This window comes from Microcaecilia unicolor, chromosome 12, assembly GCF_901765095.1.
Source record: "Microcaecilia unicolor chromosome 12, aMicUni1.1, whole genome shotgun sequence".
NCBI classification, from domain to species: Eukaryota; Metazoa; Chordata; class Amphibia; order Gymnophiona; family Siphonopidae; genus Microcaecilia; species Microcaecilia unicolor.
In genome coordinates this window covers 64,234,524-64,257,357 of record NC_044042.1, presented here as the reverse complement: position 1 = coordinate 64,257,357, position 22,834 = coordinate 64,234,524, and the positions used below count along the sequence as shown (strand labels likewise).

Genomic DNA, 22,834 nt, shown 5'->3' with positions numbered 1-22,834 from the left:
AGCGAAGAGAGATTCGCTGGACATGAAGGGCAGGGGAAAGAGGAGAATCGCTGGACATGGATGAGAGGGGAGGGCAGGGAAGAGAGATTCTCTGGACATGGATAGATGGAGGAGTTGGCGGGGAGAGAGGAGAAATGCTGGATGGAGGAGAGGGGAGAGAGAATTATTGCTTTATATGGATACAGGGGAGGGAGGAGAGAGGAGAAATGCTGAACATGGATGGAGGGGATGAGAGAGGAGAAGTGCTGGACATGGATGGAGGTGAGGAAAGAAAAAAGAAGAAGATGCACATGGATGGAGATGAGGGAAAGGGAAGAGAGGAGAAAAACTGCACATGGATGGAGAAAATAGGCAAAAGCTGGATCCACGTTATACCTCCTCCAGTCAATTCCACAGAGGAGGACACAGCTTTTACTTATGGATGTAGGGCAAGAAATGAAGAAGAAAGGAGAAAAGTAAAGAAATAAATGGAAAGGAAGCCCTGGAAACGGAGTTAAGAGAACAGATAGAGAGCAGCAGAATCAGAGACTCGGACCAATATGGATAGAAAAACAAAGTCACCAGACAACAAAGGTAGAAAAAAAAATCATTTTATTTTCAGTTTAGTGTTTGGAATATGTCCACTTTGAGAATTTACATCTGCTATCTTATTTTGCAATGTATAGCAATTTGTTTTCTAAGAATATTGCTGACAATTCCTGTCAATGTGGCAAGTGGTGAGTGATCATTTTCATGGTTAAAAATCATAAAAAATTATTTGCGATCAAGTATTTCGCAAGAAAGGCTTGTAAGCCTTGCCATCTTGTGCCACACGGGGGGGGGGGCAACTGATAGTCTGCAGGGGGGCACCAGAGACCCTAGGCACAGCCCTGCATGGTCTTCTGTGAGATCTTTAGGCTCAGTATTGTCCCCCTCGCTGTTTAACATCTACATGACTAGGTTAAGTAGAAGGGAAAATAACACTCATCCTTTGATATGGCTGTACTAGTTGTCTATTAAAAATTGAGCAAAATTTAAACTATTGCTTTGCAACTCCAAAACAGCCTATCTACAAGCAAGTTATGCTAGTATATAGCTAAAGGCCCTGTTTACTAAGCTGCGCTGTAGGATTGCACACTTTATAGCGCGCACTAACGATAGAGACACCCATAATGGGTGTCTCTATCGTTAGTGTGTGCGCCTAAAGCACGGCTTAGTAAACAGGGCCTCAGTTACTTACCTGTAACAGGTGTTCTCTGAGGATAGCAGGACAAGTACTCTCACAGATGGATGATGTTCCCCCGATGGAGCCCTGGCACGGGGCATAGCACACTCTTCTAGAAGCTTTTGGTAGGCCTGCACTACACATGCACAAGTGCCTTGCTGTCTGCTCGAGTCATGTTGGACCCGCAGTTGGATCAAAAAGCATAAAGAATGCAACTCCTTGGAGAGATGGGAGGATGTATGAGACTACTTGTTTTGCTCTCCTCAGACAACACCTGCTACAGGTAAGTAATTTCACTTTCTATGAGAAAAAGCAGGACAGTCTTCTCACAAATGGGAATCCCTAGCCACCAGGCTCACCGTAAACAAAAAACAACAGTCAATAAATACTTGCAACGGCCAACCAGAATCAATAACACTAGGAATAAAAAAAAAAACATTCCTGCTGTGAAGGTACAGCCTGGAACAGAAAAGAATGGGCTTAGGAGGGTGGAGTTGGATTGTAGACCCCAAACAAGTTCTGCAGAACTGTCTGATCAAGCTGGATATCAGGTCAGGTATTCTACTCAAACCGGTAGAAAGATGTGAATAAGTGGACTGAAGACCAAATTGCAGCTCTGCAAATCTCCTCAGTGGAGATTGACCTCAAGTAGGCTACCGACACAGCCAAGTTTTACTTGCTGCAGTGGTGGAAAATCCATCTTTTCAGCTCCATGGAGAAAGTGAAACTGCAGGTCCCATGCAACTCAGGCAGGTGGGAAGGCACTCACACATGCACAGTGCAGGCCTGCCAAAGGCTTCCAGAAGAATTTGGAATGCTGGGCAGTGTCTGCACCGGGGCTCCATCAGCAGATGTCACCCATCTGTGAGAATATTTGTCCTGCTGTCCTCCGGGAATATGGGGTACACACTGGGATCTTCACAGGGCCTTCACAGGGTTCCTTACTGATTGTCCCTCCTTTCAGAGTTATGAGAAAACTTGTTGGCAGGCTTGAGCCTTCTTTGGAGTTTTGTTCTGACATGAATGTTTTATTTATTTTCAGAGGTCTCTTTACTGATCAAAGTACAACAGGGAAACAATAACTAAAATAATATAAAGTCACCATAACACAACATAATATCCAAAATGAATGTTTTATGTTTTAGGAAACATTCATTTTGGAAACAGTTGAAGGCTCTCTAGTCCCACAGGTATGTCAGTAATGGCATTTGAGGGTACTGGAGGCAGATAAGGTCTTTTTATAATAATTTATATATCTTTTGAAATTGTATTGCTTTTATTGTATTTTATAGTATTGTAAACTGCATTGAATGGCTGATTTCCAGAAAGGCAGCCTATAAAGTTTTATAAAAATCTACTTATATACAATATATCAAAATCAATAAACCATAATTTCATCAGTTACTGATTTCTGGTTTAAAGGTCATTTAATGTGGGGGAAGAAGTTTAATCATGTGTTTTACCTCTGTATATTCTAACAAAAATATTTTGCAACAGTTTGTACAGTGGCGTACCAAGGGGGACGGTGGGGGCGGTCCGCCCCGGGTGCACGCCGCTGGGGGGTGCCATGGCGCGCGCCTGCTCCTCCGAGTTTGCTAAACTTCGTTCGTTCGCTGCAGCTCCCTCTGCCCCGGAACAGGTTACTTCCTGTTCCGGGGCAGAGGGAGCTGCAGCGAACGAACGAAGTTTAGCGAACTCGGAGGAGCAGGCGCGCGCCGCAGCACCACCCCCCAGTGGCGTGCACCCGGGGGGGGTGTCATTTCGCCAGAGGGGGGGCGCGCTGCACCTGGGGGGGGGGGGCGCATCGGCGCTCCGCCCCGGGTGCCATCCAGGCCAGGAATGCCACTGAGTTTGTATTAACCTATGGAAAACTTTTCTTTATCTGCATGCAGTTTGGGCCTTCTGTGTACATTTCACAAACAAAATATAAGAACATAAGAGTAGCCATACTGGGTCTGACCAATGGTCCATGTAGTCCAGTATCCTGTTTCCAACAGTGGCCAAGCCAGGTCACAAGTACCTGACAGAAACCCAAATAGTAGCAACATTACATGCTACAAATTCCAGGGCAAGCAGTTGCTTCCCCATGCCTGTCTCAATAGCAAACTATGAACTTTTCCTCCAAGAATTTGTCCAAACCTTTTTAAAACCCAGATACACTAACCGCTGTTACCGCATTCTCCAGCAAGGAGTTCCAGAGCTTAACTATTCATTGAGTGAATATGGCTGTCGTTTTCTCTTCTTTCCACCTTTGCAAATATGTGACATCTAGTCTGAGCTTCCAAGATGGTATTTTTGAATAACGTCCACACCTGATTTAGTGTCCTAAACTTAGCAGCTGATCCTTTTAGCTTCTTTTTAACCATTTTCCTCATTTTACTATAGTTGCTCTTTCGAAAATTAAATGCAGCTACAGTAGATTTCTTTTGTAGGTTCATCCCAGATAGTAGCTCAGACTTGATCATTTTATCATCACTGCTTCTCAGGGGACCCAACACTGCCACCTCTCACTCTAACTTAAAATCACAAGTCCTGTAGACCTCACAAGGCAAAACAATCTAGCAAATTTATCTTTGAAAAGGTGTCTCGGGTACTTTTGTTTTGCACTGATCCCTTTCAAATAAGTATCAAACAAGCACATAGAATTCAGTTCACATAGTGGCAAAAAGTGAGACTTCAAAGCTAACCAAGGTAACTTCTCACAGATGTTCATGCTCAGGACCCCCTTTTCTTACTCTGCTGGCACTTAAAATGTCCTCACATTTTAATTATTTTATTAACTTGACTTCAAGAATAAACAGCAAATTTCTAAAAGGAATATAAAGGCTATGTTATGACATTTCAGGTCCGTGGCTAATGTGTTTATAAAATATTGGCATTCCAAGGACAGAGATAGGGCATATTTAGAAATAAATCATATAAATTGTAAATTCTGACTTTTTCTTACATTTTTTAACACATAATAAATCTAGATTGGACTTTAATATTTTAATCCTCCATACAACCATATTAAAGTCTTTTTGGCATAAAAGCAGTGAAATATTTCATAAATAAACCTTAATACAATCACTTTGCAGTCCATTAATTCAAAAACACTCTTCTTTTTGCTTCAAAGGCAATCTTTTTTTCACTCTACAAACGCTGGCTTTGCTGCTTTAATGATTTGCTACTTGTACATGTCATAACTACATGGATTAAGTATGTGAGTGTGAGATGTGTGCCAGCAGATCGATGACATCACACTTCCACCACCTGTTCACCTTTAATCTTTGTAGATGAGCAATGTGAACACTGTCTTCAGGGCCAGATCAACACTATATTGGGCCCTAGGCAAATACACATTTATGGGCCCCTCCTATCATTCCCCACCCCTCCAATTTCAACTCTCCGGAAGTAGAAGGAAAAAGTGCAGAGCCTAGCTGTGGGCATGGCAGTAGTAATAGTTCACGAGTGAGCATAAAGAAGCACATGCTTTAATGGGGTGGCTTACTAGTTAGGGTTGGAGAGTTGCCAAGATACCCGGTTTCAGCAGGGAGATTTTAGGCCAGTCCTGGACTGGTGCATTATGGGACCGGAAGCACACCTAGAATAAAGGACTACAAATACTACTAATACTTATCATTTCTATAGCGCTACTAGACGTACACAGCGACCAAACACTGGCCTCCTGGAACTGGATAACTTGGCAGCTCTGCAACAGTAAGCTGAGAACCAGGTGGTTAATAGAAAAGGCTACTACTGCGAGCAGACGTGCAGACAGTTAATGTGCGGTCTACATACTCGTTACTGGCCAAATCATGCAGAAAGGGCTTTAACACTACAGTTAACTCATATGATAGACATCTGCGCACAGCATATTCAAATGTATGGAAAGGTGGCCATTAGTCAATCCACAGCAGTGCAAAACTGTGTGCTTATGTCTGCTGGGTAAGCACAACACAAGAAATCTACCACCAGGTTTGAGGCAACATAGAAAGTTAAAGAAAGCTCCCTGCCTCAACACAAATGTCTGCATTAGCCCAGCATAAAACCCCTAACCTCGACTTTAAAAAATCCCTGTTGTTTAGAAGCATGCTCTACCTCAGGGGTAGGCAACTCCGGTCCTCGAGAGCCGCAGGCAGGTCAGGTTTTCAGGATATCCACAATGAATATGCAGGAGATATATTTGCAAGCACTGCCTCCATGGTATGCAAATCTATCTCCTGCATATTCATTCTGGATATCCTGAAAACCTGACCTGTCTGCGGCTCTCGAGGACTGGAGTTGCCTACCCCTGCTCTACCTGGTCTGACTCACATTAAAAAAAAAAAAATCCTTGGTGTCTAATGGCACCCTCAACCCTCCCTCTGTACCTTGAAGAGACAGGAGAAATGTTCACTTGCTCCTGCCGAGCACCACCATCTCGGGATTCATCAAGAGGGGTCAGGCTGCCAAATTCCCTTATTGTGGGAACACTTTGCAATAAGCTGAAGTAACTTACATGCTCACTGAAACTGCATCTACAGGTAACCTTTTGCAGAAAGCTCACGTTAAAAGTCATGCACTCAGCAGCTCTTATGCCGGGCTTTCTGCATTGACCCCCAGGGAAGATGAACAAGTATCTTTCTCCTTCCACTGCCCCTGATATAAACCAGAGGTCCCAGATGTGGCCTTCCCCAGTGAGCGAGATTTATTGGCAATGTGTCTAAGGTAAAATTTTGCAAAGTTTTAGAAGTGAAATAAGCTTCAAAAATGGAAGAAGTAAAATAAAATATTTAGCCTTCTTTGGTGCTTCTGAAAGGACAGAGTGGAGGCAGTATTAGGACAGTATTCAAAGGAATTTGCTCAGGTAACTTAATAGCTCGGTAGACTCCAGTTGCTAAAAACTTCCCTTCATTTAGCATGCACCCAGCTGCATTTGTACCAATGGATTTCTTTCAACTCCAGGAATAATTTTCAATGACAATCTATTTAAATGAGACTGTCTCCATCAGAGACATATTAAAATACACAAACACATACACTCTCACTCTTCAGTCACACGCATATATTTATTTATTAGGATTTTATTTGCTGCCTTTTTGAAAGAATTCACTCAAGGATGTCTATATTAAGAATAAATCAAACATAAGCAATAGACAATTACAGCAGTAAAAATATTCAAACAACAATGCAAGGTATTTATTTATTTATTTGCAGTATTTGTATCCCCCATTTTCCCCACACACTAGCAGGCTCAATATGGCTTACAAGACACCGTATTGGGTCGATGTTAAACAAATACAATCAGAAATAGGGTAAGGGAAGGTAGAGGTAGATGGGGAACAATAAATGACAAAGGAAATCAGAAATAACGTCTTTTAAATCAGTGCAGGGTTGAGGCAGCTAGGGCAGATTCAGAAGGGTAGGCCTTACAAAACAAATAGGTCTTTAAAGTTCGCCGGAATTCTAGATGGTCATGTATCGCTTTCACTCTTTTTGCTAATGAATTCCACATTTGAGTACTTAAGTAGGTGAAATTGGACGCATAGGACGATTTATATTTAAGACCAATGCAATTATGATAATGAAGATTCAAATAGGTACGAGATGATCTGATACCATTCCTGGCTGGAAGATCAATCAGGGAAATCATATAACCAGGGGCTGTACCGTAGATTATCTTGTGGACCAGAGTACAAAGTTTGAAGGTAATGCGGGCCATGATAGGGAGCCAGTGCAGTTTCAATCGAACAGGTGTAGCACTATCATATTTTGTTTTGTTGAATATCAATCTGGCTGCTGTGTTCTGGGCAGTCTGGAGTTTTTTCAGAAGCTGGACCTTACAACCCACATATAATCCATTACAGTAATCCAAGTGGCTTAGTGCCAATGATTGCATCAAGTTGTGGAATACTTCCCTCGGGAAGTAGGGTGTTAAATGCTTAAGCTTCCACATGGAATAAAACATCTTCTTTACAATGGCTGCAACTTGATTTTCTAGGATAAGATGTCTATCGATAATAACACCTAAGATTTTTAAGGCTATCTGAGATAGGGCGAGAATAAGCTGGGGTGATTAGGGTTGCAGGCTTATATGTAGTAAATGGAGATGAGATGATAAGACAATGAGTTTTCTCAGTGTTCAATTTCAGCTGAAATGTGGAGGCCCAAGAGTCCATGATGTTCAAGCAATGATCAATGTTACTGGAGATTTCAGATAGGCCATGCCTGAAGGGGATAAAAATTGTAACATCATCAGCATAAACGAATGAATGGAAGCCCTCTCTGTCTAAGAAGTTTGCCAAAGGGGACATCATTATGTTGAAGAGAATCGGTGATAATGGGGAACCCTGTGGTACTCCACAATGTGCTTTCCACAGTGAAGAAAGATTTGTATCCGATTTTACTTGGTACGTTCTTGCAGCTAGGAAACCCTTGATCCAATGGAGAATATCACCTCCAATCCTAAACGGAGGAGGATGCTATGATTTATCATAACAAAAGCACTTGACATGTCAAATTGGAGGAGGAAAACACTTACAATGTCAACACAATATGTAATAGAACATTTCAATAGACAGTGTAGGGTATAAGCAAAGATGGAACATATAGATAGGTATTTATTTTTATTTTTGTTACATTTGTAAAAGGAGTTAGAAAATAAGGTGACTAATTTAAAAGAAAGTTACACATAAGGTCAGAGAGATGATTAAATGTTATCTCTGCTAGAGTAGGAATGGATAAACATGACCTGCGGCAGTATGTGCAGCCTGTGTCACTCCTTCTATTAAAGGCTGGTTGAAGAGCCAAGCTTTCACCTGCTTCCTGAAGTAGAGATAGTGTCAAGTGGAGCCTTTCAGGGAGTGCATTCCAGAATATGGGGGATACTCTGGAGAAGGTTCGCTTGTGGGTATCATACTGTGTAATGTTTTTTGGAGAGGGTGTGGATAGGGATACCCCTTGGGAGGAACTTAGTGACATGTACTCTTCGGACATCTGTACACTGTGTACTCACTCTTCAGTCGCATACACATGCTATGCATGCACTGTCACTTCTCCTCAGATATACATATGTGAAGTAGAACTCTTGCCCTTCAGACACACATATGCATTTGCATGCACTTCTCACTTTTCTGACTCATTATTTCTTTTCTACTGCTGTCCTGCAGTTCATCAGCAAATTCAGTCAGTGCCACACCCCACTCCATACCAGGTCTGCATACCATCATGAAAAGTTATTGCATTTGCTGCCAGCAATTTTCCTCTGCCTGCATCAGAACCCACACTTACCTCATTTCTTTTAAACTCCTACTCCTTCTCAACACTCCCCAGGATACTCAGTGCTTTCATTGGCTCTCTCCAAAGCCCCCTGCAGAGCTCAGTCTGCAACACAGAACTGGCAACTCAGCCCCTCCTCCCTGTAACTAGAACAACCTTTTCACTTGCTGGATCCTACCAGTCTCTGCTTTGGAACGGGGAAGGTTTGGAGAGCTGTAAAGTGTTAAACTATAAAATATCCAGAAACATCAGAAAATCATTCTGGCTTTGATACAGTTAATTTAGAAATCTACTGAATCCTGAAAAAAGGTCCATTCAATGATGGTGCGGGTGTTCTTATGGCTCTTATTATATTTATTTATTTATTTGTAGCATTTGTATCCTCCTCTACCTCATTTTGCAGGTGGAAAATGGGAATCATGAGCCAGGTTTACAGGGGGTAGCCTCTGTCACCTGTTGGGGGGGGGGACAGGAATCACAGACATGAGTGTATATTGGCTAGTAAGGGGCCTTGGGATGTGGGGGCATCCTGAGGGAGGGAGTGTGGTGACGTTAGGAGGGGGGAATGGGTATTAGAGTAAGGAATCACAAACGAAATCAAACAGCCTGCAAATCATGAACTCATGGGCGGATGCATTCCAACTAAAACTCAACGCAGAGAAAACACACTGTCTCATGCTCTCATCCCAATACAACACAAATAAGCCCACCAGTATAATCACTCCAGATTACACCCTTCCTGTTTCAGACAGCCTGAAAATTCTCTGAGTTACATAAGTACATAAGTAATGCCATACTGGGAAAAGACCAAGGGTCCATCGAGCCCAGCATCCTGTCCACGACAGCGGCCAATCCAGGCCAAGGGCACCTGGCAAGCTTCCCAAACGTACAAACATTCTATATGTGTTATTCCTGGAATTGTGGATTTTTCCCAAGTCCATTTAGTAGCAGTTTATGGACTTGTCCTTTAGGAAACCGTCCAACTCCTTTTTAAACTCAGGTAAGCTAAACGCCTTCACCACTTTCTCCGGCAACGAATTCCAGAGTTTAATTATACGTTGGGTGAGGCGTCTGTTTACGCTTTTCACAAATACTAGGACTAGGAGGCATGCAATGAAGCTACAAAGTAGTAAATTTAAAACGAATCAGAGAAAATTTTTCTTCACTCAACATGTAATTCAACTCTGGAAACCCTTACGAGAAAAACTGCATTGGCTCCCAATCAGAGAACGAATTGCGTTCAAAATCTGTACCCTGGTTCATAAAATTATTCACGGTGAGGCCCCGTTATACATGGCAGACCTCATAGACTTTCCAATCAAAAACACAAAAAGGTCAACACGCATGTTCCTAAATCTACACTTCCCAAGGTGCAAAGGACTAAAATATAAATCACCCTATGCATCCAGCTTCTCCTATTTAAGCACACAACTATGGAATGCACTACCAAATGTCTTGAAAACAATGCATGACCTAACAAACTTCCGGAAATCATTAAAAACCAACTTGTTCAAAAAGATATACCATAACAATCCAACTTAAACACCTGAACACTGCAACACAAAGAAACTTAGACCGTAACTGGACAAAACTTAACTCCTCCTCTTTGATTACCAATCCACTCTGTCACTCATGAACTCTAAAGCAATGCCATACTGTATTTCTTATACCGGAATTGGCGATCGCCAACACGGTACTATGTAAGCCACATTGAGCCTGCAAATAGGTGGGAAAATGTGGGATACAAATGCAACAAATAAATAAATAAATAAAAATTATCACGAAAAAAAATGTCCATTATGTAATGCCGCCCATGTCACACCCAAGACATGCCCACGAATGCCCCTTCTGAAAACATTTTGTTTTCGGCGAATATCGGACTTCAACATTTGGGGTTTTTTTGTATGTTTGACTATATGATTTAAACATTTTTGTGTGAGAAACATGTCCATCTGCCAGTTAGACCATTTTTTGGCTGTTTTTTTCTTTTGATTATGAGTCCCTTAAAGTTTTAAAATCTTGATAGAACCTGTTATTTGGTTGTAATGTTACATACATGATTTGTTAATTGCAAACCACTTAAGAGCCTTGAGCAAGAGTAGAAGTATATCAAGTTGGATTAAAAAAAATAAGCTTGGTGGAAGGACCAGAATTTTATTTGTTTATAGAAACAGATAGTCCTCTTTAGGAATATTCTAACATTGTAGAACTATGCAGTGAAATCCCTTCTCTCACCCACTTCAGCTGCATTGATTTAATAGTATCTAAAAAAAGATATAGTGGAATTAGAATAGAAAAGGTGCAGAGAAGGGCAACGAAAATGATAAAGGGGATGGGACGACTTCCCTATGAGGAAAGGCTAAAGTGGCTGGGGCTCTTCAGCTTGGAGAAAAGGCGGCTGAGGGGAGATATGATAGAGGTCTATAAAATAATGAGTGGAGTGGAATGGGTAGACGCGAAGCGTCTGTTTACGCTTTCCACAAATACTAGGACTAGGAGGCATGCGATGAAGCTACAAAGTAGTAAATTTAAAACGAATCAGAGAAAATCTTTCTTCACTCAACATGTAATTCAACTCTGGAATTCGTTGCTAGAAAATGTGGTAAAGGCGGTTAACTTAGCAGAGTTTTAAAAAGGTTTAAACAGCTTCCTAAAGGAAAAGTCCATAGACCATTATTAAATTGGACTTGGGGAAAATATTTCTGGGATAAGCAGCATAAAATGTTTTGTACTTTTTTGGGGATCTTGCCAGGTATTTGTGACCTGGATTGGCCACTACTGGAAACAGGATGCTGGGCTTGATGGACCTTTCGTCTGTCCCAGTATGGAAATACTTATGTAGGACATCAAAACGAACTTCCTGAGAAGAATACAGACAATGAGAAGGAAGATATGAACAATGCCTCTCTCTCAAACATAATGGGCCACCCTATTTCAAAGCTTTAAATACCAAAGTCGGCATTTTTAAATTTAGCTACTGCAGCCAGTGAAACTTCTATAATGCAAGGGAAACATGTCGTCATCAGCTCAAACCTTCCAGAATCCTATCAACCATATTCTGTACTAGCTTGAGTCTTAGAAGAACTACCTGTCCATAACCACATGTAAGATGAAATTTGTTCTTACCTGCTAATTTTTTTTTCTGTTTTCTGAACATTTAGGCACTCTGCACTTAGAGAAGTCCCCTAGAGTGTCAACTTCTGGGACAGCCTGTTCCTCAAGAAAATATGGTTTTATTAAGACAGGATCCCTCGTGGAAGCCCTCCACCCCCAAATGGGCTTCCCTTTGGAGACCCCCAGGTTAAACCTGCTATTTGGGGACTCCAGAGCACACCCCCACCCACCCCAGCTGCCACAGCACCCTCTTCTTGGAGGGAGGCAATTGATCAGCCAAGGTGAGCTAAAATGGCTGCAGTTCCTGCAAGTACACAAATCCCAACTTCAGCAGGAACCACGGCTTCGGCCAAGCTGGCCTAGCCAACACATAGAGGGATGAGAAAACTGCTAAACTAGGAATTCTCCCCAACATGTGGCCCTTCATAGCCAGCGACAGTGGTGGTATTATTATTTTTTGCAGGGCTCCTTCAAACTGCACCACTCACAGCACAGGCATGCTGGTGCCAACCCACCTTCTATTGGGAGTTTCTTTGACCACCTCCAGAATTCCCTGGTTTCCTGTGTATGACCTCTAGGGCTCCCCACTGACCTCCGATGTCCTCTTGATTTCTTTTCTTTTTTAAACAACTTTCTTCACAAGAGAAACACTGACACTAAAAAGCAAGCTAACAATTAATCCCCTATGTAACTGCCCAAGGGGGGAGAGGGAAAGAATGCAGGGCAACATACCCCCAAGCTAGGACCTACCCCAACCCGGTAGCCAAGTTTCAAAGCCACAACTTTTAGACCAAGTCCCCAGAACAGGGACAAACCCCCAAATGCTTAAACAGAGAATGGTCTGTGGACCAATCTGAGAGTATTGAGGGGGGAGGGGAGGAACATCCAGTACTCTCCCCTGCTGGCAGCAGCTCTGCCAGACCATTGCCAGTCGGTGCCTCACCCCACCAGGTCCAAGATCCTTAGGCTTCAACTGCTCAAATAAGGGGAAAGGTTCACAGACCAATCCATGAGAGCCTCTTGTGAGGGCCCAGAGCCCTGCCATTCAATGCCTCACTAAGCCAGAGCCCGTAGGACGAGGCTTGGAACTCTCAAAGAGAAACTCTCCCAGCTCTAACAAGTAAAGGTCCATAGTAGAGCAATCTTTGAGAGCTTCCCTTCACCAAGGGCTTGACCATGGGACCACTGTCTGTAGCCTGCACCCCAGGGAGTCAACTCAAAAAAGAAAGACAGCCTGCTGCACCAGTCCATCTGCATCATCTACTGGAAGCAGAAAAAAAACTGACAAGTTCAAGGGCTATAGCACTTCTGATGCTGGTAATGATATAACTGAAAACTCAGCATTCTCTGCCTCCATCAAGGAGCATAGTTCACTAATCTTGACTAGTCTAAAAGGATGATAAAAAACCTAAATTCCCATAATCCAGCCCAGATATTATCAACTTGTGTCCCAACATCACTAGATGCAGTTGATGTAAAATTTGTAAACAGACAAAGCAGGTATAAAGAACTGCCAATATATGTGAGGCCTGAGTTCAAAGAAATTCTCAAGTTCCTCACTACATGTTGTACTGGAATTGGATGCTGTGCTACACACTGACTGATAACACATCTGACATAGGAATGAAATTAATATCAAGCAGTGATCAGTCTCATCTCCCAGAATCCAGCATGATATCAGGAGTTCTCTGAGGCCTATCCATTCATTCCAGGATTCAGAAAATTTACTGTACTCAGGCACAGTGTCAGTGGAATCCTGTTCTTCATCATTTCAAAAATAACACTGGAGACATATTAGTGTGAGCCCGAGTGCTATGGGTTTCACACTAACATTTCTGAATAGGAGACACAAACATGAAATAAATCAAACAAATCTTTTCCTAAGACGGGAAGGTGGTAGAACTAGAGGACATGAATTAAGGTTGAAGGGGGGGCAGACTCAGGAGTAATGTCAGGAAGTATTTTTTCACGGAGAGTGTGGTGGATATGTGGAATGCCCTCCCGTGGGACGTGGTGGAGATGAAAACGGTAATGGAATTCAAACGAGCGTGGGATAAACACAAAGGAATCCTGTCTAGAAGGAATGGATCTACGGAATCTTAGCGGACATTGGGTGGCAACACCAGTGATTGAGAAGAAAAACCAGTGCTGGGCAGACTTCTACAGTCTACGCCCTGATCGTAACTGAATAGCTATGGATGGGCTGGAGTGTAAATTTAAGGGGCTTCAACGTTAGCTTCAGAACTTTTAGTACAAGAACGATGCTGGGCAGACTTCTATGGTCTGTGCACTGAGAATGGCAAGGACAAATCAAACTCGGGTATACATATAAAGTATCACATACCATGTAAAATGAGTTTTATCTTGTTGGGCAGACTGGATGGACCGTTCAGATCTTTATCTGCCGTCATTTATTATGTTACTATATGAAATGCCTTCTGAATATCAGTAATAGTTGAAAGAAGGGAGTGTTTGTATCCCATTTCCTATTGTAAACAATAAAAGTATAAATTAAGTCTTTTATGACAGCTTGAAACCAGTACCTTTAAAAAAAGCACAAGTAACACATGGAGCAAAAAAAATGAATCTCATTTTAGCCATGTAAATTAAAAATCCACCACTCTGAATCCTTTTATGGGTACCACTGCTTTGCTTTTTTTTTTTTAATTTTGAGCACAGCTGTCCATTGTATTTACTTGAATGATGCCAGATGCTGTGTTAATCAAGCAAAATCATGAAAACAATGGTTTGAAAGCAATTAGAAGAAGGCAGGCTGCAGTGGAACTCATATTAAAATGTGATAACACTGTCCTAGTGGGAATTTCAACATTCGCATTTCTGACATTTCTATGCTGCCAGATAGACAGGATGTGTATAAGCACACGTGATCAAGACGGGAACATACTGCAGAACATTAGTGCTTGGAACACTCACAAAGCTTTTGTTATACCTTCTATCTAGTGTTATGTTTGTTAACAAATTGCTGTAATTTAAGACAAAGTTACTACCACCCCTCATTGTAAAAGAGCAGATCTCAATTTTAGAAAATCCAGTTCAGTACAGATGCACTAGCTGCATAATATTTTAATACATGAACTTAAAAAAAATGTTAAACTCCACTTACCTCTTTGCTGAAATTCTGAATAGTATCTGAAAGATTATAATACACAAAAATTAATACAGAGGAAATAATTTATTTTCATTATGAACACACACACACACATTTGAGCTGCTTAAGAGAAGAATTCTGCTACAGATGTATGAGCTTTTAATTAATACCTACAGTGTTATTCTCACCAGGAAATCATGCCAAGAATGCCATGAGTTTGATGGATATGCATTAGCTCACTCACATTTTATTGTTAGGGCTTATGTTCTATAAATACCTAGGAGGAAATGTAACTACATTTTACATATTCCCTTTGTCATAAAGCTGAGAATTCTTTGCTAAACTCGCTCTTCCTTATGCCACAGTACATTTTTTTTTGCTTTAGCTCATGCACACAGTGCTACAGAGTCAACCAGTTACAATTTTAAAAATCATTCAACAGAGAGAGATTTTTACAAGTCTACCAATGTGATTCTTTACTGAACCAGGCCCGTGATTATTGCCCATTACTGGCAACTGGGAGACTCACTTATTTTTCTCTAGAACCGTTTTGGACTTCTCAAGCTGGATGAGGTTAGAACTTCTGCAAAATTAACGACTATAGGTTTGTGAGGACTTTGGAGAAGGGAACCAAGGGTTAATTTTTATACTGACACATCATGATTGGCCACAGAGCATGACTACAACAGATACAGATATCCAGCAAAGATTTTCCTTATTATTATTAAAATATTTATAGAGTGCCGCAAGAGGTACACAGCACTTTACATATATAACAGACAGCCTACTCCATGGAGCTTATAATCCAATTAAGTTATTACAAGGGGGCTCTAGCAGCTTTACTCTTAAAGAATGGTTAAAACAATAAGTAGTGAAAATATGATGAGCAAGGCTCATGGAATTGTTTCCAACCCCTCTGTGTATGTATATCTCTGTTTCTGTGCATACATTTTATTTATTTATTTCTTGGGATTTATTAATCACCTTTATGAACAGATTCACTCAAGGTGGTACAAAGCAGATCCAGTTTAACATTAAAAAAAACTTACAATTTTGTTAACATAACATATGATGTCAGTGCAATACAAACAATACCATAATAGACAGCGTGGAAGAATATTCAAATAACAGATATAATACGATGTCAGCACAATACCAAGAAACACCCAGTAAGCGGTGCAATAGAACATTCAAATAGCATAAGTATGATGCTAATGCTTTTTCTATGTAGCTGAGGGGCCACGTGCAGATATATAGATGGGAACAAGATGGGTAGTACAGAGTTAATTGGAATAAATAGATGGGTGGCTAAACTCAAGGCAAAATCTTCGTAGAAACAAGATATGAGGCACTGGTCTAAGTTATAGGGTGTGCAGCAAGCTAGTCCAGTTGTGGGGTGAGTGTATAGTCAGTCACTATACATATGAAAGGCTTGTGAGAAGAGCCAGGCTTGTGCACTGTATGTGTGTGTATTTGCTCTGTGCATGTGTGTGACCTAAAAGGGGACAGTCTAAAAATTCCCTAACTGCAATATTTCAGTGTATCAATGTTTCTGTAGCGCACCTGCTGAACTGCATCTCCCATTTGACACATTAAGCCATTTAGGGGTCCTTTATTCCTTTGCAAACCCTGGTCCAATCTTTTCTTTGGTTTTCTCCCCATGTCAAATTTGGTCCAATTACTTTTTCAATTTTTGTACAGTTATTTTGCTCCCAAAGAGATGGACAGACATCCTCAACTTTACACACACAGGGGTAGATATTCAGACCACAGCTGTTTTTAATCTGCTTACAGTTGTGGGCTGAATTAACCCCAGATATTCAATGTCAGGCCATGTTCAGGTTCCGGCATTGAATATCTAGGTATGTGCAGTCACCTATTTTGCTGTCCTAACTTTAATCACTTACTTAGCCTGTAGCGGACTATGTATCACTACTAACCGGTTAAGTTCTGGCTCCACCCACAGACCGCCCGGCACTAACCGGACAATCCCCTGGCAATCACAGACAATATCTACTAAATATTGTCAAATGGCCAGCTCAGTGTGGTTTAACCCTTTTGAATACTGGGCTCATAATTTCTTCCTCATTTTCCACTGGATTGGAAAGAATGAAAAGTTCTGGATAAGATTTTGGAGGGCAGGTTTATTTTCAATTATCAACCATAAAGACTGCCACCTCATACTACTTAGAGTGAACAATAGGGAACGCATAGGATGTGCTGTGACCTCCCTTTCATCTATTCCACTAACTGGGCCCCCATCACAAAATGAAACACATCAAAAATGTGTGTGGGTGTATGTTTATATTTGAGTGCTTGTATGTGTATGAGTGTGTGCAGGTAGGGGGAGGGGTACATACACCTGTGTGTGCATAAGGTTTCTCTAAGCTGCTGAGAGTAGCACGAGTTGAAAGGCTGTTCCTGAACTCACATCTAAACTGGACACAGTAGGCCTAAACAATCAATTATGAGGACCTAGGATAAAGACTCCAAACACCCTTCCTTCCTTCCTTAACCTCCTCTTCTCAATGGCCAAATTATAAGTGAAAAGACTTCTGGATTCTCCATGAGGAGAGGCCCCTGATGGAGTAGGCCTAGTAACTGAGGGAACTGTAAGGGATGTCTATTATCATTAAAGCCATGAGCTTTGGTTCAAGGCCTGACTTTGGTTCAGGATCTAAAAATGACAGAGAAGCTTACAGGCCTGTACCTCTAATCTGAACTTTAGAGTTACAGTAGAACTCATGAGCTGTTGTGACACCCTCATGCAGCAAAATGAGGAAGGGGCTAGGGTGCAAAAACCTCAATAACAGGATGGTGCGGCCTACCAACAGGGCAGAGTCAGTTACACCCAAGAAGATATGGTCAGAGTGCAGAACTGAGTGGTCTCACAGGGAGATGACCAAGCTTTCTAAGTAATGCTAAAAACAGCCAAGCAAGTACAGTAGAATTCTAAGAAATATTAACCATTATATTACCATAGTTCCAATAAGGTGTAATAACTGTCATATTACCTGTATCCTGAATGGACATATAAAAATGAGTGTTCTTCCTACTTCAGTGGAGACAATCACAGCCAGTACCTTTGTGCAAGCAGGGCTGCTCTCCCATGAGAAACTAATCAATTGTATCTGCATTGGCAAGTAATAATAAAATAATGGTTTTTCTTAAAAGGAATAAATCCTATTGCTTTCTCATACGTAGCCTTGGGTCTTTTATCTCTGCAAATTGGTTTTGGCTGGTAATTTGGTGTGGGGGTGAAAAAGACCCTAAATAATTCAGAGAGAACCCTCCAATAGCCCAAATTGGCATACCACAATCTGCTTGGTCAATTCAGGGACACTAGGATGACCTGCCCGAGATGGTTCACTATTCTACACAGAACATGGCCTATTAGTGGCTAAGTAAAAAATACATACAAGAGGTCCTCCTGTGGCCATGAATCAATCAGTGTGCGAATACACAGGATGCACCTTACTCAGCTGACAGTATGAAGATACCAAAATATGGGTGTATGAAGCCTGGAGACAACATGAGAAGGTTGTGAGGTAGTCTGTAGCTTCCTAGTGAATCTTGAAATGAGGAAGATTCTCTAGTATGAAAAAAGAATTCTAAGATCAGGCAATATGGTAAAATAAATGCTTCTAATTTACCTAGATGGCACAATATAAATAGTCCTTAGAGGTCAAGGAGGAACATGTCCCAAGTAAGCTGTTAACCGTAAATTTCACTGGGATCCCTCCTTTCACCCTGGTTTAATTATAATGGTTAGCATACTCTGGACAAATCTATAAAAACTGTTCAGGGTCATGTTTAAAATTTTTATTATACAATGGCCTGTTGGAGAAACAAAAGATAAACAACACTTCCTGACACCAAACTCACCTAAGATATTGGGAAACTGATTTCAGTGATCTGTTATGAATCTAAAAATGAGCAACTAGTGAATTTGAGTCTCAGCTTGGGATGATGATGAAAATGTTATCAGAGTGGGATCTCAATACTATGATACTGCTTTGTTGTTCACTCTAGCTAACAGATCACAAAACCCTTAAAATGGGGGTTTAAATTAAATCTACTTGAAATTCAAGAACTCTCTGATCTTAATGAGCAATATATCATAGTTGAAGGTTGATAACCATATGGAATAGACAGGGAAAATCAGATGTGAACTTAGAAAGGGAAATTCAAGTCTGTCTTAGTATTCATCAAATTCTGGATTCCTTTATTCTACAAAAATAGGATAGGATCATTGCATCAGCAAAAACATGAAGTTGCTCACCAGTAACAGGTGTTCTCAGAGGACAGCAGGATGCATATTCTGACGGATATCATCTGACGGAACCCAGTGCAGGAATCTTTCCCCAGTGACTGTTCCGGAAGCCTTTGAGAGTGGCTCATTGTGCAGGTGCATGCCTTCCTGCCTGTCAACGCCGGACGGGACCACATCAGTCTAATACTATAGCTGATAGAATGCAATTCCAAGGGGAAGAGGGGGCAAGGCAGTCTGAATATGCATCCTGCTGACCTCACCTTCTACAGCAAGTAACTTCTCTTTCTCCAAGGACAGAAAGAATGCACATATTCTAACTGATGGGTATCCCTAGCTACCAAGCTGTCTGAAACAAAAAGAGAGAAAAAAGGCTTGCAACAGGCAAGGCTTAGAACCACAACCAAATAAGAAACAAACACAACCTTTTTTTCTGGATAGCCTAGCACTGAAACAAATAGGCCTTGAAGGGTGGTGAGGGGGGGAGTTGTATTCTAGAACCCAAACAACTTCTGAAGGACTGTCTGACCAAACTGGCTGTTGTATCAGGAGTCCAGATAGTAGTGAGATGTGAATGTATGGACTGAGATCCATGCTGCAGCCCTACAAATCTGCTCTCTGATGTCAGGTGGACTACCAATGCCTCAATGGCTCTGACATTGTGAGCCATGATATTACCTTCCACAGTCAGCCCAGCTTGGGCATAAGTATAGGATATGTAGTTTCATAGCCAATTTGAAAGAGTATTTACCAATGCAGCCCCCTTTATGTTGGGGTCAAAAGAAACAAAAGGCTGGATGGACTTTCTGTGGGCTTTAGCCTGCTCTAGATAGAAGGCCAAGGCGACTGATTAAGATGGAATTCCAACAGTACCTTAGGAAGGAACTTAGGATGAGTGCGCATCCCTCTGATGTAAAACTTTGTGTAAGGCGGATCAGCTACTAATGCCTGGAGCACACTGACCCTCCATGCTGAAGTGACTGCTACCAAAAACAAGACCTTCCTGGTCAGGTACTTCACGTGACAGATATCCAGCAGCTCAAAGGGACCTTTCATCAGCTGGATATGGAGAATGTTGAGATCCTTTGACACTGTTGGGGCTTGATTGGAGGTTTTAAGCTGCTCATGAAGCAAACTAAAGGCCGAGCAGAGATGGACTTACCCTCTATACTGGGATGATAAGCTCCAATTGCACTGGGGTGACCCCTTAATGAGTTAGTCTTAAGACCTGGCTCAGACAAGTATAAAAAATGTTCACGGTGTTTTTGTGTAGAATAGGAGAAAAGAAATAGGGCCTTGCCCTCATACCAAACCTCTTCCAATTGAAACCATATAACCTCCTAGAGGAATATATCCTTGAAAGCAAACAGAACCCAATAGACACCCTCTGGTAGATTCAATGAGTCCATCTCTAGCTTTTCAAAACCCAAGTGGTGAGGGCCAGGGACTGAAGGTTAGGATGCAAAAGGGACCCCTCATTCTGAGTGATGAGGGGGTGTCAAATTCAATGGATCAGACTTCTCAGCACCAAAACTCTATTCCTACTGCTTTTCATGACCTCCAATGTCTCTTTATGACATCTATGAACAGAGTTCACAAGAAGAGGGATTATAATCAGGCCCTAGGCACCAATTATGGGTATTCATGAGGGACATGGTCCTGCTACACTGGGTACACTTTTTTTAAACCACTAGGAATTTTCTGGGACATGGTAGGAAAACTAACTGAGCCAAAATCAAATTGTTCAATGGTGAAAATGTCCCCAACCAGTTGCCCTTGGTGTAAGGGGATCTAGAGGGCCACACAAAAACAAGAAAACTTAGAAATGCCCCCCCCCCCCCCCAAAAAAAAAAAAACCACCTGATTTGTGAAATAAAAGAGCAGAGAGAACACTAGCCCTGTGCGAACACCTACCTGGAAGATAAGAACATGGAAAACCACAATTGGAATGAGATAAAAATCTGAAGACGTAAGCTCTGTGGGAAGAATCAAGAAACACATTCGCACTGCTCCATGGAAAAGATAAGATAGATCTGCTCCCAACACGGTGGTGGCAGGAGGGAAGGTGTGTGCATGCATGATGAGCTGCTCTCAAAGGCTTCTAGTCACTGGGGAGCAATTTCTGTGCTGGGCTCCATCAGATGTTCTCACCCATCAGTCAGAATATCTACATCCTGCTTGTTCTCACAGAAAACTTTTTTTTTTAATTGTGAAAGGATGCTGTATAAATCGTGTTGTTCAGTAGTCACCCTATTGTGATATTAGGGTACCCTGTAGGCATTCTTGTGCCAACAATAAGTACAGCACTTGCAATTTTATATCTTATAAATGCTGCTCAATAACTTTATTTCTGTTGGAGTGGCTTGAACTCAGATTTGGAAAAATAGTTGGGAGCTTCGTATATGTTTTAGGTACCTCCTGGCAAGGTTTATCAAGTGCTGGGAAGGTTCTACCCTAATGTTGGCCTAGCATTTGGATTTATTGATATGCAATGAATGGGAGAAACTAGCTGCATCCCATCATCATATGGAGACTTCATGCTTCAACAGCATATTGGGTCATTTTCCATAGGAAGACATTCTCTGCTTTTTTTATGATTATGGTTTTTGGTTTAGAATGATTAGACTATTGCTCTAAAGGAACCTGAGTGAGGCTGCTTGCTTAAAATGCTCTAACATTTCCAGCTCTACTCTGAACAAAGTTGGTGCCAATGTTGGCATGATAAGCTCTGTGGGATTACCTTTTACTTGTGGTGGCACTGAAGGTTGTATATACTCATAGTCAGTCATTAATTTAAAAAGAGACAGCATAAGATCGTTTGGATGATAAAGTGCCTCATTAGTTGTGTGGCACAGTTCTTCAGGGAGTATTATATATATATTTCTTTTCTTTTGACGCTGCTCCTCATGTCCGCAGGTAATTTGTTGATAAAAGCTTAAAACACTGACAGACTTCGCTGTGCTAGCGGCAGGTGCATACAAACCATTCCAATTCATTGTGTCCCAGAGAGGCCAATGAGTAAAAACTCCACTACAACTGATAGATACTGTTTCTCAGAGTTCCTGCTTACTTACTACAGTATAGCTCTTCAATTAGGGAACTCTCAATAAGCAGACGGGAAAACCTTGGTAAAGAAAGTTTGACGCAGTGGGATGTTTTTTTGTTTTGTTTTGTTTTTTAAGTAGCAATAAAACAGGCACAGCTGAAAACATTATTAAGTAATTAGACCTCTGCCAGTATATGCTTAGATACTATTGAATATCTGCAGCAAGAGTTCCGCATGTACCCATTGCATGTCTGCCAAATTCCTGTCTTCTCTTATTTATTTCAAATAATCTTGTGGAGAATGAATCTGATACTGCTTAAGTCAGCAGATGAAAACAATGAGGGGGAGAAGCAATGATTGTGGGAGGAGCAGCACTGAAGCATGGCCAAAAGGCTTTCTGAAGCTCTTCCAGGCTCTGGAACCTAGCCCATGTGGCTAATTATATCCTGCTTGTCCAAAGAGAAAGGAACATACAGGAAATCTACCTGAGAACAAGGACAAAAGGCATGATTCCAATTGCCACAGACCTTCCTGGCAAACTGAAAACTGCACACTGCCACCAGAATAAAGACTGCCTGGCCCACTGACCTACCAACATATGGCAGATATAGAGGCAAACTCCCAGCTGCTTCACCAGAGAAACGTTATGAAGGAACTCACCAAACCACCTCCCCATCCCCCACCTGCCTACTCCACAGCAGAAGGACTTCATCTTCTACACCCCAACAGCACTTCAAAATCCTTCCATTCACTGACATCAGTCACTACCATGACACTTTTGGAGTCAACTCAAACCACTGAAAACTAACTTCAGGCTTAAATGATTGGTTCTCCAATCTGTGCTGGGGGACC

The 22,834-nt window shown here is 41.6% G+C and overlaps 1 protein-coding gene across 1 annotated transcript in view; it reads right to left on the bottom strand.

Moving 5' to 3' along the window:
• The window catches only part of SKAP1 (src kinase associated phosphoprotein 1), a 503,203-nt gene that overhangs the window by 465,227 nt on the left and 15,142 nt on the right, over positions 1 to 22,834 (bottom strand). Inside the window, exon 3 of the mRNA XM_030221014.1 lies at positions 14,682 to 14,707. Coding sequence (XP_030076874.1) covers positions 14,682 to 14,707 — 26 coding nt within the window. The remainder of the gene's footprint in view (positions 1 to 14,681; positions 14,708 to 22,834) is intronic.